Here is a 20,338-nt window from a genome sequence, read left to right as displayed (position 1 = left end):
TCTGTTAGGTTGTTTATTTTACCTAGCTTGAAATTTCCTTTTGCGCTTTCAGTGGTATGTAAAATAAACCATACAGACAAAGAGGAAGCCTTCATTAATGCCTTAGCTCCTTTGCCTTTATTCCATTGTCTCGAAGTAATTAGCGTACTCTAATCACGATTTCAAGAAGAAATCTTTGGTTTTTGGAATAATACTAAAAAAGCTTAAAAGTTATTACTTCTTCGCGTTTTTAATTTAATTGCTAAAATTGAACTTTCAATAAAAAAAACCTTTGTTGCCATTATACTATTTGTTGTCACCGCAGATTATAAAAGTTTTCTTTTCTTCAGACTTAATTGATTCTTTAATTTTATAACCAAGTTGTATTCTTCTTTTATATATTTTAAAATTAACTAATTGCTTTTTTTTCTTTTCCTTGCATTTCAAAGTTGTTTGCTACAAAAGCAATCTAAGATTTTTTTTCGTTACATACTGAAATCATTTGAAATAGAGTTAACTTGTGTACTTAAGTAAATATCTTTATTTTTTCATTGTTAAAATGCTGTGTTCATTCATTAAACTCTATGTTCTTGCAGTGGTCTGGCCAGAGGAAATTTGGGTCCGTTAACAGACCCTTCACAAAAATCCGAATAACTAAAACGGACCTTTCACAAAATCCCGATCAACCAAAACGGACCCTTCACAAAATTCTGATAAACAAAAACGGATCTTTCACTAATTGTTTATTGAAAGAGCAAGTCTGAAATCAAAATAATGCATATTTTTCCGTGTATAAAAACAATAATTTTTAAAACCTTTTTTAAAGTTAAATTAGAGGGATGAGCTTATACAAAATCTGCTAATTTTGTAGAAAAAAAAATCTGCACTTGTGCCGCTTCTGCAAGCAATAAATAACTACTAACTGCCAAATAAATATAATGCTTGTTTGTTTCTTTGAAAGAAATTAACAGCTGAAAGTCAGTTTGGTTTTAAATAATTTTGCTTGTTTGTTTTATCATAGCTATTTTGCAGTGTTGTTGCCATCTTCTCTGCTCTGAAAAGGCAGCTCATAAGCACTTTGCTTCCTAAGCACTTTTCTCCCTGCTCATGATTTAATAAACAATAATAATATATATCAGAAAATGAACTTAGAATGGCAAACGGAGTACTGGCGGGGAAAAAATGATCGCTTCAGATGGGGTTACCAACTTTGCCACTTAGCGACTGGCATTAAATCTTTAGTCACTTGATTAGAAAATATTCTTACCTGTTATGCAATACTTGCGTATCTGCGATGCTATCAGTAACTATTATTTTGGTAAAAAATTATATGGGTTTGTTTTTTCAATGCTAGCAAGGATGATTGACTTTAAATTAACTCCTTTATTTACCGTTTTTTTTCTTTAAATGCCTAAATTTTGAAAAGTGCAATCTTTTTACATCCAATATGAGAATCACATTTTATTCTTTTTTCAAGATAACTTCGCTTTATTAAGATACAAATAAATGAAAAGTATCTTTATTTTTGTTTCGACGCTTATTTCAAGTTTTTAAAACGAAATTTTATTTTCTAGTATGAGTCAAAAAGTAAAATGTTGAATTGATGGTTGTTGAAAATGTTGAATCGATGGTTATTATTGCTTCAATGTGTCAATATATATCAATGATTCGCTTGTCATAGGCCTCTTAAGTGCTATTCTAAACTAGTTTTTAACAAAAAAAAAATTCGTTTACAAACCGTTTGCATACTTTTGATGCCATTACTTTGAGGATAGTGATCTCTTTGAATCTGCTATAAGGATGGGATTTTTTGACTTGTTAATGTTTAGTTCGCTTTGTTAAGAGGTAAACAAATAAAATATCTTGTTAGTTTTTATTAAAATCACGGAATTTAAAATTTTTAAATGAAATTCTGTGCTTTTTACTTTCTTCTATATCTAATATATAGAAGAAAGTATTGGATTCGTGCAAATTTTCGAATTTCGAATTTTGACGGATTCGAAAGTTTTGAGGTGTGCTGAATCCATTTCGATCATTTTTGGAAAATGTCTGTCTGTGTGTGTGTGTGTGTGTATGTATGTATGTGTGTGTGTATGTGTGTGTGTATGTATGTGTGTCACGTCTGTGTGTGACCAGTTTTTTGTGGCCGCTCTACAACAAAAACTACCGCATGAAATCGAACGAAATTTAGTACACATATGTGCCCCTATGTGAACTTGTGCCCATTAGTTTTTGGCGCGAATTCCTCCAAGGGGGGTGGAGCAATGGGACGTTTTTCGAGTTACGCGTGCTTGCTATTCCTCAGGAAGTTACTGGCGGAATCAAACAAAATTTGGTCCATATGTTGGTATTAACAGGAACAGGTGCTGATTCAATTTTGGTGTCAATAACTCAAACGGGGGTTGAGCTGTAGAACGTTTTTTGTCGTCAATTGTGACTGCTGTATCTCAAGAAATAATGAACGGAATGAAAGAAAAATTTATCGGCAAGTAGCCCTTAGTGGGTATAAGAACTGATTTTAGTTTTGTGTCAACAGCTAAAAGGGGGGTAGCGCAATCACCCGTTCTTTTTTTCCATTTTGAGTGCCCTATCTCAAGAAGTAATGCTACGTTCTGGTTGAAATTTGGAATATATGTGAATCCATATGTAAACAGGCTTTGGTTCTATTTTGACGCCGATCGCTCCAAGAGGTGTTGATTTTTTTTTTTTTTTTTTTTTTTTTGCGAATAAAAATATTTTTATTAATGCAACAATAAGAAAGATAAATCGTAATAGATTGTCGTCTGCGTATTTCTCGTGATTTTAATTGTATGGAAATGATAGGAAATATTATCTCAATGATTTAAAATTTTTAACTGTTGCCATCTTATGTTTGTTAACAAATAAAATATTTGTAATTAATTCAAGCAAGGCTTTTAAAATAACTTTCAATTTTCGCTCTTTGCTTTGCTTTTGCAATAATTCAGACATTGGGATAGTCGTCAAGTTTTTGCATGTGTAATTTTGTTTTTGTTGGGAATATTGCTTCCTCGTCAAGCATGGGGAGGGATCAGAAAAAGGAAAAATATAGAAGAAAGTTTCGTGATGGCCACAACATACTAGTTAAGAGTGTCTTTGGCCAAAAAGTTAAATGCTGAATCCTTGCCTGAATTTTATTTTTTTGTTTCAATTATTTTGAGTACTATACATACAACATTTCTAGTGTTTTTTACACAATGTAGAATTGTATATAAATATTGATACTTGAGGGGTGCCCATCTCCCAGAGAGCGATGTCCCCCCTCCCCCCAAATGCTAGCAAAACAACCAATAATGATTTTCTCAACAGAAAAAAGAAAAACACCTTAGTTTAAGCTTCAATGATGCAGTATTTGGACCATCAAAATTATAAAATTTCGTTTTTACAAAAAAAAAAAAAAAAAAAAAAATTTTTTTTGCAAAGTTATTTGATTTTTTCACAAAATTAATTGATTTTTCACAAAATTATTTGATTTTTCACAAAAAATGGACCCTGTGAAAAATCCTGGACAGACCCCTGTCTTGATTAGAGAAAAGCTAGCTCCCCATGAATGGATGTCAAATGGTTTCATCTGTTTTGCATAAATATGTCAATATTTATGCAAAGTTAGTTATATAAGAATAACTACATTGATTCTCTTCTTTCACTATTTTACTTGTTATTCTTGCAACAATTATTATACTGTTTGAAAACTTAGTTTAAAATAATTTCTATTACTTTTTAGTTCTATCATAAATACACATATGTTTTTAAGAGTAATTTTAATAATTTCTTAAAATTCTTATGCTAAGTGGTGTTTCTGGAAGTAAAGTTTTTTTTTTATTTTAATTTTCTATAATCTTTCCATTGTAGAAAAAATTAATATACTGTTTTGTAGGTTTTTCCCCCAATAAAAAATTGACTTGATACGCTTTTTTTAACCATTTTATTAAAAAAGTAGCATCTTTTTAAAATATATCTTTAGTTCAACAACTTTACACAACTTAAAACGTTTAAAATACTGCATTTTATACAAACATACAATGAATTTCAAGTAGAGCAAAGAAAGAAAGCCATTATCATTGGCAACGTAAATCAGGGAAAAGTCAGGGAACTTTTTTTCACAATTCCTGTCGCCACCCTGTTCTTTGTGTTGCATTATGGTTCTTCCTTTATTTTTTTCCTATATTAGTGTAAGAAATTGAATGGAAATATTCAGTTCAGTTAACTAAATTTGAATGTGCAAAAAAAAAAAAAAAAAAAAAAATAAACAAATAAAAAAAACTGCTTTTACAAACTGAATAACATCATTTTGGGCTAATTAAATCCTAAATATATCTCTTTTAAAAAATTAACTTTATGCAAGTTGATAGTTTCACCGAATTCTAGTATTCTGTCGATATACTAGTTATCGTTATAAGAAACTCCGTAGTACTTTTCAATGGCATATTATTTTTAAAGGTTTACTGATTCATCGAACAAATTGTATTGTGCATCCTTTTGAATTAAAATGTATATTGAAAAAAAAATATTCGAACGTTTTTGCAGAATGCATTTTAATTCCAGATATCACCTCAAATGTTTGAATTTCTAAATGATCATTCTTGTATTTTCTGAAATATATGGCAGCAGCGCTTATTGTCACTGTATCATGTAACATCTTCAAATATTTTCCAACGAGCAGCCATTATTTCATTTTAATAACAGGTGGAGATGTATTTTCTAAAAAACAGAGACGTTCTCCTTTATTCAGTAAATTCCTGCCCATTAGCCAGGGCTAAAGCAGAAATACATGAAATACACCGCCAACTCGGTCATTTCCAGCCAAGGACTGCAGTTTCGTGCTTATTAGCACTCATCAGCCCGGCATAGGAAAGTGACTGAGCTGGAGATGGAAAACCTCTTATGGAAGCCAAGAGGGCCAAACAAACTGGTAGCTAATGTAAAATTAGCACAGACCAGCCGAGCGACAAAAGCAATGGTTCGGTTCAACTCAAAATTGATGGCAAGGCATGGTATATTCAATAAATTACCGCCCATTAGCCAGGGCTAAAGCAGAAATACATGAAATACACCTCCAACTCAGTCATTTCCAGCCGAGGACTGCAGTTTCGTGCTTATTAGCACTCATCAGCCCGGCTTGTCTGTGCTAATTCTACATTAGCTACCAGTTTGTTTGGCCCTCTTGGCTTCCATAAGAGGTTTTCCATCTCCAGCTCAGTCACTTTCCTATGCCGGGCTGATGAGTGCTAATAAGCACAAAACTGCAGTTCTCGGCTGGAAATGACTGAGTTGGCGGTGTATTTCATGTACGTTCTCCTTTGTTAAGACAATTTCTATTATCTTAATTATTAAGCTTGGATTCAGGGGTTGAATGCACATTCAGCAGAGTACTCATTTTGCTTTACTCACCTTTTTTCTTTTTTAATAATTCTTTAAATTGGAAGTATCTTTTTAAAGACCTTTAAAAAAGTATTTTTCTAAGTAAACAGAATGTCTACAATGCAATATTACTGGTATTTTTCACCCTTTATGTTTTTAATCAATATAGAATGCCTACATATTCAAAATTGTTCATGAAAATGTACATTAAATTAAATAAATTTTAAATATTAGCAGTTATTTTTAAAATGTTACGTTAGTCACAGCTCAAATGTTACGTTAGTCACACTAATTATTTTATATCTACTGATACTTAAAATAAATATTTTGCACTTTTTAAAGTAGATATGACACAGATGTAAGAAAATAAAAAGTGCTGTTTGGTTCAATCATGTGGTTTAGTTTTTAAGCAGAAAATAGTACATTTTCGTGACTAACGTAACTTAAATATTTTCAGTGAAATAACCAAACTAATTAAAATACTTATCTTATAATGTATGCATAAAGAACAGTCAATTTTATTGGGCCAACATCTAATCATTTAGAATAAACATAGTCCTTTTAAAAATTTGAAAAAAAAATTTACATTACACAAGAAAATGTAGACTCATGTTTTTTGCACATGCTAAGCCTTTTCTACAACTTTTCACGTTTAGAGCCAGAAGAAAAACCCCGAATTAAATTTTTGCAAACTGTTACTGGATTTATGCACTAGAAAGTATGCTGAATGAAATGATGGGTCATAGTTAAGGCTTTGTGGAAAAAAAATTTCTGAGGTTGATGTTGACATTTCTATGGAATGACCCTGTTGTATATTCTAACAATATTTTTGTTTGAGAGTCATCAACTGTATATGCATCATTTGGGAACTATCCACCATCATCCAGTATGATTATCAACATGCCCTCCCCCCCCCCCCCTCACACCCACACACACAGAAATAGGTTCTGGGTAGACCTCAGGCCAGCTTATTTATTTTGACAATCAGGGGTCAAGTTATGGGTCTGTATTTTAGAAACATAATGAAATTAGGCATTTTTTGTACTTATGTTATTGTTTTTCTTAATATATAAAAATGGAGTTTGGTAAATTTGTTCCCTAAGATCTCAGAAACTACCCGGCAGATTTGGCTGAAACTTTCACCGTTTGTTCAGTTTGGTACTGGGAAGGTTTATAGACCAGTTCGATAAAAATCCGATTGATAGTTCCTTTTTTATTCTAATTTGTCCAAAGTTTCGCATAAATGCCCCAATATGACGGTTAAAAAATACGTGCACATATTAAAATTATGTGTCCATCGAAAGCGCTTATTTTTCTGCTGAAGATGGCATCTGTTAGAAAGTTCTAAGTTGTATGAAAAACGAGTTATGGGCTTTTTTGTTCCATGTTCGAAGGCTTTCCTAAGCCCAATTCATTATTTAGTGTATCATCTCAACTCCCAGTTCATAGTTAGAATTGTTGAATGTTTTTGTGTTTCGTCTGACTGTTTGAGGCTTTTCTCAAGTCCAATCTTAAATTAACGTTTTTTCCCCAAGATTGGCTAATAATAACTGTAGATTTGGTTGATTATTTTCCATTTAAATAGAACTTTAGTGTAATTAATGATTTTTTTTTTTTTTTGTTATTTGTGCTGATTGGATTTTTTCATCATTATCCAATCTAACAGCAGAAACTTCGCCAAAATTTATGCAGGTTGATTTCAGTAGCGGATGCATTTGGCAGTTTTTTCAACTGTCACGGTTTTTGAAGTCAAAGACTACGTAATAATGTTTGTCGGCTTTCACCATGTAAACAAAATATCGTCAATCAAAGAATCTTTAAAAACTTTTTTTACTGTAAAATAATCCAGCAACTAAATTAGGCAAATCCATAAACAGCACAAAAACTTCCATTAATGTGACTTTGTGCACAAATTCAAGCCATCGCCAAATTTTACTACTTATTTTGGAAACATTACGGATGAAATTGTTTAGCGCCATTTTATGGTGACCAAAAATATCTTAGCATATGGCGACAATATCTCTTTAACAAAAATTAGTAACATACCGTTTTTCAAATTAAGGAGGGGGAGCATTATCCAAGGTATCCCAAAACGATTCCCGCAAATTCGGAAATATTTTAAATCGCACTAAGAGTCCATAATAATTGAAATTTTCCAAAATAACTAAAGCAAGTTTAAGGGGATCACGGGCGCGCGGCCACATTTTTTTAAACAGTTCGTTCTTCAATATACATACAGAGAAGGTAAGACTCAATGTAAAAAAATAAATAAATAAGTATTAACTGATAAATCTTTTTAAACATGTGAAGTTTAATTTCATATTTCGGAAATTCTTCAAATTTGTATACGCTTAAATTTTGTGTTTTCGTTTCTAAACGAATACTATTTTGCTCTTTTTAGTTACTGCTACTTTAGTTTTATGAGTAAGGAAGAAGCTAGATTTTAAGTCACGTCAAAAAGGTGTGTTTTAAGTTCTTTCACTTAAAACAGAAAACAAATGCAAGTAACGATTGTTTCTGATAATTATTGCTAACCCAGGCAACGCCGGGTATTTTTTACTAGTCCTTTATAAAATGTATTGAACACAAACCCCCTGGAAAATTTTGAAATGATGGGCTCCGAGGTATGGGTCATAATTTAGGTGGTATTTTTATTTAAATATATTAGTCCTTTAAAGCATTTAAACTAGTAAACATAAATTTAAATTAAAAAGATTTTTATGCATTGAATTAGTCCTACTATATTTATTTTTTATAGCTTAACTCTCTGATGGTTTTGAACGTCTTATCACGCCGTAGTGAGCATTCTTCAAAAGCATTTTACACTCATTTTTCTGATGCTAAATGTTTGTTGTCAGCAGTGCAGGGCGGTAGCTAGGCATTGATAGAAGATAGGGCATTTAATTTACGTAGCAAGTTACTCCAAAAAAAAAAAAATTACGGGGAAGAATTTCACAGATCTTAATTGAACTGTCAGAGGGTTAAATTATATTGCTGATTGTAACAAAGAATCGTGAGTAAAAATACTGTCAATAGTTTTTCATTGTAAACTATTGACAGCAACTGTCAAGAACAATGAACTGAAAGTTATAGCCATCAATCTTGCCTGTAAATATCCTTTGGACTTTGCAGACACAGACAGCTTAGTTGATGCAATTATACAGATGAAGAGTGTCTGTAAGACAATGTTTTCTTATCTGAAAAAGAACCAATGAATCTTCTTAACTTCAATTACAAGAAGTCTTGAGATGATTTTCATAAATCTGTGAACTGATATCAGAGAGTCTTTTTTTTTTCTTTTTTTGCATTCCAATCGTTGTGTCTTCAGCTGAAAGGTCTTTCAGTAGATTAGCAAATTTTTTAAAAACCTAGCAGAAAAGTACAAGCCAAAGCGGCCTAAATTGTGTAGCACTTCTGTCAGAGGAAAATGAGTTGGGAAAGACGATTGACCTTTTTAGTCAGAAGAAGGAAGACCCGCTTAATTCTTCTTCAGTTATGTTGTTGTAACTAGTGTTTTTGTGGCAGTTGAACAGTAATGAGATATTATCACTGATCGTTATTTTTTTATTTTAATACTAGTAAGTTAAATAAGTGTATGTCATTTTAATTAAAACAATGCAAATTTAACTTAAACTAATAGTTATCTTATTTAAACTCTCTATAGGGCAATTCCATGAAAAGTGAAACCAGTAAGTCAAAATTTCATATTGCAATTATTTTGCTATATTATACATCATTGTAAAGCTTGCAATGTGTATTTTCAGAATATTGCATTGCTTTTTTAATAAAAATTAAATAATAATTTTTTTTCCTAGTTGGAAGTATGATAGTCGGGTCTTCAAAACAATCAGAAAAAAATACCCCATTTTCAAACGCTTATTTCTAATAGCAAAATAAAAATAAACAAAATTAATTGCAGTACAGCTTAAATTATCAACATAATACTATAATAACATGCATTTATTTTTATTTTTTTACAAAATGAAATTAGGCAATTAAAATTTTTTAAAAATGAAGTTCAATGTTACGTCCGTAACAAAAATTTAGCAAAAGTTGTTGTTGCTTCCTAAAAAATCAAAATTAAAAGAAATCCTTTTTTGTCCTTTTAGCAATTCATCAGAGTAATTGTTTACCATAGTTTAAAACATTAGAATTTCTTTAGTTTTTAAAAAAATGGCGTTACAGACGTAACATTTTTTGTTACGGACGTAACAAAAAGCAGTACGTTACGTCCGTAACACATGTATATTTTCAATTAAAAAGAAAAACAATACAGGATAGGCAATGAAAATATAGGGTATGACATGTAATATGATATAACAAAACTTCTGATACTGTGATTTTCAAAATTTTATAAATATTAGTGGATATTTAATTTCATTTTTTAAAATTATTGAAATACACATCGTCGCCTCAGAGCAACATTAAGACATCTAATCCTAGGAATAAGACAAGATATCCTACTGTTGCTCTAAGATGTTCCTCTCAATGTAAGATTTTTTTTTGTCCTCCAAATCCTAATTCAATTGGTGTTAATAATTCTAGATTAGCAATTAATGCTTAATAACATGCATTAAAATATTCTAGAGGGTTCCTTAATTTCTTAAACTTTGCTTCATCAATGCACTATGACACAAAAAAAAAATAATGTTCTCCCAGTAGATTTTTGTGAAAATTCCTTGATCATTTAACACGATGAAATCCAAAGCATTTTGTGCGTAATTTTCATCAATAAAGTTTTTTTTTTAAATTTATGTTACAGATATTAATTATAGTTTTTCTCTTCAAGCTTCTATCATTCTGAAAGCATAGCCAAATTGATATTACTTCCTATTTAAAAACTAACTTAGAGATAAGAATTTGTCCTGTTTAATAGTTTAAACCAAAGTTACTGAGTTACTTTTTATTGTTATTTACTCTCCACAAAAAAATAATATTCAGATTACTGTTTCATTGATGCGTTGAATATTTTATAGTTTTAAAACTTAAATTAAAAAGCATAATTAGATTAGAGTTAAAAATACTAAATATTAAACTAGCTACATCTGATCCTCAGATAAGGCTTATTTAGTTTTGAAGCAAGATTTAGATTACTTAGGCAAATGTTGGCCAAAATGCATTTTTCCGATGTCAGTTTCGACAGTTTTTTTTCCACCTTTGGCAAAAACGTGCCAATTCTATTAAAAAGCGATCAAAATCAAAGGCAACCGTTAAACTTTAAAAGAAATTTGGCAGTTAATGTATTTGTTGAGAGATAGAGAAAATCATCGAAAATTCTTAAACTGTAAAAGTTCTCCCCCCCCCCCCTTGTAGAAGACCCCCCCCCCCCCCCCGCTCTCCCTCCATGTTCATGTTAAAAATTTGAAAAATTTATTTGTAACTGAATAATTCCACTTTTGTTTTGCTTAATTTCCCCTTGGATAATTTCACTTTTTATGACACACCAATTTATATTTTATATTTATTTACATGGTGGTATATGGACAGGGGCTGCTCCCTACCTCCCCAAATCTTTAAAAACTATTAAAGTGTAACTTAAATGGTCAAAATAATGTGTTAATCTAGACCAATGCACTCTCTTAACAAAAATTATTAGTATACATAAGCTTTTATTTGCTTTGTGCAATTAGTATATCAGACATGTTACGTCCGTAACACTTTTTTGTTACGTCCGTAACAAATATATAAATTTCTATCATAAATTTTACAAACAGTATCCATGAAAACTTCATGGTTTTAGAAAGCTTAAAATCTCTAGAACAAGTATTTCAAAGAAAATTTTAGAAATCTATGAATAATTCACAGGAATATTGGCAATTGTATGACAATGTATACATTTTGCTGTTTTCTGAGTTACGTCCGTAACAGGCAGTTTTTAATTTTTGTTACTTTTTCTAATAAAGCAATCTGCACCCAAATTTTTGATAGCATTAATAACACCCAACTATTCAACAGAAAAAAAAATTGTAGCTTTTTATGAAACCAAATTGAAATTATGAGTGTTTAAAGTCTGTGATTGTTACGTCCATAACGGTGGAATTGCCCTATATTCAGTTTGAATTACATTATAATACTTTATTGGTAAAAAATATTCATGCAATTTTAATTTAAAAATTTACGACTACAAAAAAGGCGGCCCATCACTGGACCTTGAAATGCAGTCCCGCAATCAAGTGGGGGGGGGGGCATGATCATTATTAAACTGGATGATGGTGAAAAGTCTCTCCAAAAAGTAAATGATTCAACAATGTTATACAAGTAACAGATTAAAGACTGCTTTTTCAGCATATCGAATGTTTTTTTTATTATTTTTATTTTTAACTTATATTTTTCTGTAGGTCGTGTTGTTGCATCTAGATACAAGCAAGCTGCTGATGATTTTCCAAAAACCAAAGCCACACCGAAAGACGGAACTTTTCTTGGTGCTAAATCTAGAGCTGTAAGTTCTTTGTCTATTTCTGTACCTGGGAGATAAAGGATGTTAAGTTACAAAAACAAAATTAATCAGGAGATGAGTTTAAAGTTTTTCTTTTGCAAATTCCAATTTCTTTTGTGAAGTCGAGTATGAATGATTTTGTACATTTAATTTGAAAGCAAATGCCCTAAGTTTTGAAAATAAAAGAAATGCCCGAGTTTTCTCAAAAATTGTGCCATGTATGCATAGGCGGATTTAGAACTCAGTTCCTAGAGGGGGAGCTTTTTTTCAGTAACACTATTTGTATGCTTCCCCACTTCTATGATTTTGTCTTTTTCCTGTGATGCATAAGGCCATACTTTACTTTTTTATGTGTGTCATTTTTACTTCCTTTTACCAAAAAGGAAGTATTGTATTCGCAAAAAAGTTTTCATTCAAAAATCAATCTTAATTTCCATTTTAACTAACCTCTGAATGAATATTGAGTTTTTTTTCGACTCGACCACATGTGAATAAGTGCCTAGGAACATATAGGCACGCGAAATATCCGTAATGAGGATTCCCGAGTTAATTACAACGAATTTTCTCGTGACATCTGTATGTATGTATGTGCGTATGTATGTTGCATAACTCAAGAACAGTAAGTCCTAGAAAGTTGAAATTTGATACGTAGACTCCTAGTGGGGTCTAGTTGTGCACCTCCTCTTTTGGTTGCATTCGGGTGTTTTTAAAGGGGTCTTTTGCCCCTTTTTTTGGGGTGGGGGGGAATCATTGTTAATTTCGATATAAACTCAAATGGTGTTATAATTTGACGGACACTTGGAGATATATCGCCACTGTTTTGGTCACCAAATTTTGTCGCCAACTTGGCGACAAATTCGGCATTTTTTTTTTTAAATCGGTTTCAATTTGGCCACTGTTGGTGACATTTAGAGAGTAAACTATTGAATCACATTAAAATTGCCAGTAATGGGGAAATGACATTAAATTGGAGTAAAAGGAAAGTCATGTGATGCACACATCAGCTCGTTTTATTTATATGCTTGTATGCTGGTTTTGAATTGACCTTAAGAGGATGACTGGTATCAAGAGAGTAACACAGGGCTCTTTTTTTAAGTGATATATAGAATAACTCCAAATTTAGGAACTATTGAAAAATGGATATAAAATTCTGCATTTTGAGGCCTTATAAGGGATAACTGGATGGAGGAGGGGGTGGCAAACATCTCTGGGAAAAAAATCTTCTGTACAAGTGCAACGCCCTGTTGCAGGTCTTGGCTGCCTTGACAGCTTGCATCCTCCAACTCAAGTAATATGCAGCAACTGCCAATTTTTAATACTTAAAGTTTTCAAGTCGTTTTCAATATTTGGTGGTCTTTCTCTTGTTCGGGATCCAATAGGATTCTTGAATGTTTAAGCTCTATGGTCAGCAGGACCGGATTTAGGGGAGGGCAGGCGGGGCTACTGCCCCGGGGCCTCCAATTTAAAGGGGCCCCCACAATAAAATTTTTACAAAATATCCTAACTTTCACGGGTCAGCAAATTTCACGTTTTTTCTCCCAGACTTTTTTTATTTGTATTTCTACAAAGAATGCTTGCACATAAATAACATTATTATGGATATATCAGGAAGCCCTGATTGCAAGTATCCATTTACTATCAATTTTTTTTTTAATCGAGCATTTCAGTGGCAATTTATTATTTTTTTAAATTTATTTAATTTGTAATTTGTACCTATGAGTTAAAGAAAAATAAAGTAAATAAAAAAAATCCGAAAAATGGTTAACTTTCAGGTCATTTTTACAACTTCTCGCTTCTTGAGCTCAAAAATTTAAAAATTATTTGACGAAATGACTTGAATGGAAATTTTTTAAATCGAAAATATCGGATATATACATATATATGAAAATATTCGGATATATATAAAACTATCGGATATTTTCAAAAATATGGTGATCTTTTCGAACCCTGATTAGGGGCCTCCACTCCTTTTTTGCCCCGGGGCCTCCACACTTCCAAATCCGACCCTGATGGTCAGGTAATTTTCAGGGCTTCTTCAGATGACTTGAGTAATTTAAGGTTCTTTGTAATGTCTATATAGCTCAAAATTGAATTTGTTTTGCCAACATCCTTGATTTTTAACAAGTCCAAAAATAGTTCTTAGTTCCTTTCGAAAATTTTATTTCTAGAGCTAGTAGGGTCTTTAAATTCAAGGTCCAGGTTTTGCTGGCATACAGGCAGGCAAAATTAATATCTTATATATGGCAAATAAAAAATTTTATACTTTAAATGTTCTTTGTAATGTAAATTAATGCTTTTGAAAAAATGGTGTACAGATTTAGAAAATAGGCATAACAAGATAGTAACATACTGCCCATTTGAACAATTCATAATCATACACTTGATAAGAAATATAATTGAAGCACACAATTTGCATAGGAGTTTCAAAGACTTATCTAATTCTTTTCAAGGATTCTAGAAAATTTAATTATTTAAGGTACCTCATTTGCACTTTCCAGTCTTTGAACTTGAGCACTAGATTTTACAGTCTTACAGTATTGTTAAAACTTTGTAAGAAACAGCTTTTAAAGAAAAAATAACTTCATTACAACAACCTTTTTTCAATTACAAGTAGTGTAGAAAACAAAGAGGAACTGAGGTAGAGTAATATTTTTTTTTCAGGCAAAACAGGTTAACAGTATGCAGTAGAAGTAAGATAAAAACAAACAATACAAAATTTTTTCCAAACTACTGCATTCAGGATTGAATAAATAGCAAAATATGAAACTTGTGAGTCAAAATTTATCCTCTTTCAATTCCCCCTTTTTTTTTTTTTTTGTTTTTAAAAAACTGGTACGGTTGGTTCCCTGGTCAAGACATTGAAAATTAATTGTTGGCAGACTCAGATGTTGAATTGAATTAATTGGAAGGGACCTGTAAAGATAGCCTTGTCCTATTAAAGGCTTTAGTGCAGCTCTGCAGCTTAAGAAGATATTAAAAATATATTTATCTGTTTTTTAGCATGTTTTCTCTTCTACTTTTGTTTCTGTTTAAAGGTAGATCAGCCTTTTCCGAGGGTGGTTTTGCCTATGTCATTATAATTCCCACATTGTTTTTTATCAGGATTACTTTGTCTCATTTTTTATACTACATCTAATCAAAAGCTGAAAATTTTGCAGCTTTGCTTCATTGGTTTTCAGCTGAGCTGTAATTTAATTACTATTTTCATTTCCTTTGTTTATTCATTTTAACTCTTAAAATTGCATTGTCCAGTGTAATTTCATTCTGTTAATATGTTTGGCTTTTTACAGGCATTATGAGAGAGTTTGGTAATAATAAATCAATAAATATCATTGTGCAGAAAAGGAGATGTATAATTATCTTAATGTTAAATTGCACAAATTTGCTTAGAACCGTTGACATATGTTTTGGTGTTACAGAGAACCCCTTTTTCAATGCAAAAAAAAAAAAAAGAAAGGTTTTGAATGAAAAAGCATGTTACAAAACACAAAAGCTTTTGTCTTGAACTCAAATCTCTTTCAAATCTAACCTAAGGCTTATATATAATTTGAGTTATATTTGATTAATGATGCTGTTATTTGCATTTTTTGTTTGAGATTAGAATTTCAGCTAAAACTTTATGCAGTGAAGGCTTTTTAATGCATATCAACATTCTGTCTTTTGTTCCAGAATGAGACTACAATAAATCCATCCTTCCTCGATTCAGCAACGCCAAGATTTGGGCCTAGTTTCAATATGAGAAAGAAAGGTATTCAAGAGTTTACTTCAACGCCAATGGTAGCAGTTTCTTCATGTTCTTCAGCACCAATGGTTCCAATTCCTTCATGTTCTCATATTTCGTTAGAAGGTCGAAGTGGTATGTGACATTTTAATTGCTATAAAATATTTGTGATGAGTTGAATGGATATTCTAGTTTTGAGTAACTTTAGTTCATGCTTTGAATATTTCTGGAATAGCATTATTAAAAAAAATTATTTTACAGATATTGCTTTTCAAATGCACACATACCCTCACACACACACACACACACATATATATATATATATATATATATATATATATATATATATATATATAAAATAATAATAAAAGTGAAAAATATTGAAAAGACCACACCAAAAGCCCATACAAGCGTAAGGCAGCAAAACTAAAAAGCCAAGTAAATATAAAAAATATGCAAGACAAATACCAAATATTAAACAATTTATATAAAAAATAATGATGAGAAAAATGAAAATTGCAAGCAGCTATTTGATAGGAAAAGACAAAGTATGAATCCAGAGCTCATCAGCCATGGAGGATTCAATAAATATGGTCAAAAAACCAAAAAATTTAACTATATACTAAAAGAAAGTGTCTAAGCTCCAGTATATGCAATATAGAGTAACATTGGGCAAAACGCACCACATGTTAAACTGTAAACTATAACAAGAGCTTAAACCTAAAAATAAAAGCAGGGGGTTTCACCTCGACTAATTAGGAAAACAAGTTCCGAATAATTAGCCATCCATGGGACAGTACCTGCCAATAACTAAAATTATCTTACCTTGAGATCCATTTATAACAAAACCAATCCGATATTCAACTTGACAAAATTCATTCCAGGTATCAACGTAAAAATTTACGTTAATCGCCTGTAATTTCTCTTTTGAGCTTTTTCGAAAATTTTTCCAAAGGAGCGCACCCAAACTCCCTGATGATTTAAAGATAATCTAGTATTGCATTTCTGTAATTTCAACTTTGCAAAATAGCAAGGGAGGTCCGCTAACTTTTCCGCCCACTAACATCATCTTCTAAAAACCGTGTTTTAAAAACTGTTGGCATAAGCCTATATTTTTATGTTCTTGGAGCAATTTCATAAAAAGCTTGAATGTATTTTAAATTGTTTAAAACTTACCTGTGAATTCAAACTATCTGAGAAATTGATTCCCGGTTTGAAAAGACGTAAATATCCGGCGAGCGTGTTGAAATCCCCAGTGACTAAACACCCAACAAGTCAATCACGTGTTTTGCCCATTGGCGGACGTGACGTCAGGCTTCAAGAGTTGAGGATCTTTCTGCTGGTAGCAGTCAAGAAAGTAAATTTAAGAAGTAGCAACAGTTAAAAGGATTAACTGTGAGTTGCTTTGAGAGGCAACAGATGTAAATTTTGACGACGTCACGTCATTGCTTGGGGGTAACTGAGATGGTTTAAATAGAAAGTAAATCAATCAATCGTCCTCTTATGATTTGGTTCCGTTCTGCAGACGGTGTGTTTTGATTTGAGCATGGTGTGCTCAATAGATTGATTTATCCACGCAGAGGACGTGGAAGTTTTGAGGTATGTAATAACAAGATTCGATAGCCTGCTAAAAGTGCAGGATGTTCTAAAACAGTGCCCTACAAGTAGCGAAGGAGTTTTTTTAAGGAATATAAGTTTGAAGAGTTGATGTTTTTTAAGTATTAGGCCTAACAGGGCCGGAAAGTTCGTCTGGCATATACCCGATTACGGAGCCGGTCGGACTGGATTGAATCCACTATATGGTGAGGCATCCTCTGCTAGTGGATGGTTCCTGTTTTGCTTGAAGCTGGGCAAATAATTTCCTGTGCTGCATATGGTGAGGAGTCGTCTACTGTGGCATGGGTGTGCCTGGGATTGATTGACCATGGATTTTGGTCTGCCGTCCACGAGTGGACGTTTTCAACTCGTCTGAACATCCGACAGATGGATGTTGCCTTCGTTGTTATGTGTGCCAAGTTTAAAGTATGGACTTCCAGTGGTATGAATTTTTAAATAGTTTTCTGGACATCATAGTGGCATGGCGTAGGGTAAATGTTTAAAAATATTAGGAACGTTTTAGAACTGTTGATGGTTTTTTTCAGTAACTAAATCTTGTGATATTTCTCAGTGATATTTGTTTGTTTGGGGGGGGGGGATTATTCTATTTGAATTGTTAATAGGGGATGTGCTTTTTATAAATGTTTGATTGTTTTTGCCTATTTACATTTTACACATGTTTTGAATAAAATGTTATTTAAATTGAAATTCAGTTTCCATTGCTTCATTTCTCCCGAACTTACCATTCCACATCCGTTAGTCTACCTGAAAGCCAATAAAAGCAAACTTCGAAAATTTTGCGGGAGAGTATTCCTGTATGGCCGACATGCTGAAGATAAAAAAATTTCCGAGGAAGAGCCCTTGAATCTCTCTCCTCCTCATCTCATCAAAAATTGTCTAAAATTGCATTGTTAGAGCTATAATTTCAAGCAATTTCTGAAAGAAGGCTGCCCCCCTGCCCCCTCCCTTCAACATATTCAGAGATTTTGCGGAGAGACTGGAATTTTAAAACTTTCAATTTTGAAAACTGTACAAGAAAGCGTCTCTGAATCTTTTATCCCTAACATTACCAAATTTAGTTTAAAATGCATCTTTAAGACTACAATTTTAAACTCTGTGGAGAAACCGCTGGACCCCCTACTTCTGAGCGAATATTATGCTTACGATAAGGTTCTTGCTATTATTTATATCTCTTGCTATTATACTCTTGCTATTACTTATGCTTGCTATTACTTATAAGTAATAGCAATAACCGATAAGGTTATTGCTATTACTTATATCTAGTTTTGATCCCCTCTCTCTCCCTTGACTCCATTTTAAACTTGAAGCTAAATCATTTCTCTATATTTAGGATGCTTTTGACAAAATTTAAAGCCACCAATTTCACTTATCCTATTTTTTGACCTCGCGACGGCCATGCCTCTTTTTCCGCTGATTACCTAAAACCCCCTCCCTCAGACTCTGGTATACTGGTACTCCCTTTACTGAAGTTTTGCGCATGCCCCTGCTCTTAGATGAACACTGCCATGTTTTTATTTTGATTCCAAGCATGCTAAATGCCTTTTCTGCTGTGGCAATGGTAGCAAAAATCTTGCAAAAAATTTCAGGGCAATGCAAACGTTTATTATAATTTCTTTTTATAGATTGAATTGCGCAATTTTAAGCAGTTTGGCTGAGCCTCCAATACTGCGATTGAAATATAGATACTTTCCTCATTGAAATTTACGGATCAGTGGTTTTTGTATATGTTAACTGGTAAATGAAAATTAATTTTTAAATCCATCTGCTCTATAGAACTGAGTTCAAGAATTGGGCTAAACAATTCTGTTAGCTCATTAATTACTTAAATTCCCATCTTCAGTTCATTTAAAAAGAAATCTAAACCTCCAAAAACTGTTTTAAAATTTTCTTTGTCTGGATTATCTACTATTTTGGCAAATGTGGACAACAAATTCTTGATTTCAGAAACTTCATCAAATGCCCCCCCCCCCCTTATTTTTCTACAGATTTACAGACCCTCCTGACCAATAGGAGCACAGTGCCATTGCAATGGTAGCACCAGGTTTTTCGAGGTCTAGATTGAACTAATCCATTCCATAGAGAAACAGCAATCAAAGCAGGTGGGTTGAGGTACTCACTGTATGTCATTAAATTCAGAATTCACAAAGCTTCCACTCGATGGCCTGTTGGAGCATCAATATGGTGCTCCAACTAGCACTCTGCTTTTGTTTATTTCACTGAGGATTAAGTTTTGTTGTAGGAACTATGTTCTGTTAGTTTTAAAATTTGTTTTCCACTTGCTTGAAATTTTATATTTATCTCCCAAATGCCAATTGTAATAATAAACTACTGCATTATTTATTTATTTATTTATATATTTTGAGCATGCAATGTATTTTCAGATACTACTTTTAGCCATACAAACTTGGAAAGTACTCGAATTTCAAAAAGTGCTTCAGCTTCATCAACTTCATCTTCTTTGGTTTCTGATGGAAATAAAAAACAGTTGCATCAGGTTAGATTATAAATTATATTGAAAGAGGCATTCTTTAAAATTTTGAATTAATATAATTTAGTATAAAAGTTATTCTTTATAGTGTAAACATTAGATTTAGATTAGTAGTTTATTAATTACATTAATTTTATTATAATTATTATTAGCAGGGGAGATAATACAAGTAAGTTTCACCTATTGATAGGTGCTGTTAGTGTAAACTAAATACATTCTTATCAAGTCTGAAAGCTAAGCATTATCTCCAGTAACAGAATATTTTTATATCAATCAAGTTAATTTTCTGTATTGCAAACATAGCCATGATCTGGGGTTTTCTTCTTTTTATTGTTTATTATTATCATTTGTTATATCAAAATAAAACTATTACTGCTTCATTTGTCTCCATGCATAAAGTTACGAAGTGTAATTTTACCACCACTTTTAAGAAAATCAACCTGAAAAGATATAAAATCTTCATTAAATGATAGTTTTGTTCTAAACTTCTGTAGAAGGTGACATGGTTTTACCTTAGACCTGAAAATTCAAATTTTTATTTAGTCACCAGTGGCTAGCAAGAACTTTTAGTTTAGCAGCCACTTTTTTTAACCATTCGCAGACCTTTATCCGGGACTTTTTTAAAAAATGAAAACATTGGCATATGGAACTGCAACGTTATACATGTTAATATTTAAGAAATGAAGTAATAAAAATTTTAGAATTGCTTCAACCATCA

General features: G+C 32.0%; 1 protein-coding gene across 1 annotated transcript in view; it reads left to right on the top strand.

Annotated features, from left to right (window-relative positions):
* The window catches only part of LOC129230369 (uncharacterized), a 42,082-nt gene that overhangs the window by 2,783 nt on the left and 18,961 nt on the right, over positions 1-20,338 (top strand). The window contains exons 2-4 of the mRNA XM_054864767.1: positions 11,697-11,797; positions 15,464-15,650; positions 19,514-19,626. Coding sequence (XP_054720742.1) covers positions 11,697-11,797; positions 15,464-15,650; positions 19,514-19,626 — 401 coding nt within the window. The remainder of the gene's footprint in view (positions 1-11,696; positions 11,798-15,463; positions 15,651-19,513; positions 19,627-20,338) is intronic.

Source organism: Uloborus diversus, chromosome 9 (assembly GCF_026930045.1).
Source record: "Uloborus diversus isolate 005 chromosome 9, Udiv.v.3.1, whole genome shotgun sequence".
NCBI classification, from domain to species: Eukaryota; Metazoa; Arthropoda; class Arachnida; order Araneae; family Uloboridae; genus Uloborus; species Uloborus diversus.
Note: the sequence above shows the minus strand (reverse complement) of the source record. Positions and strands in the feature narration are given on the sequence as shown.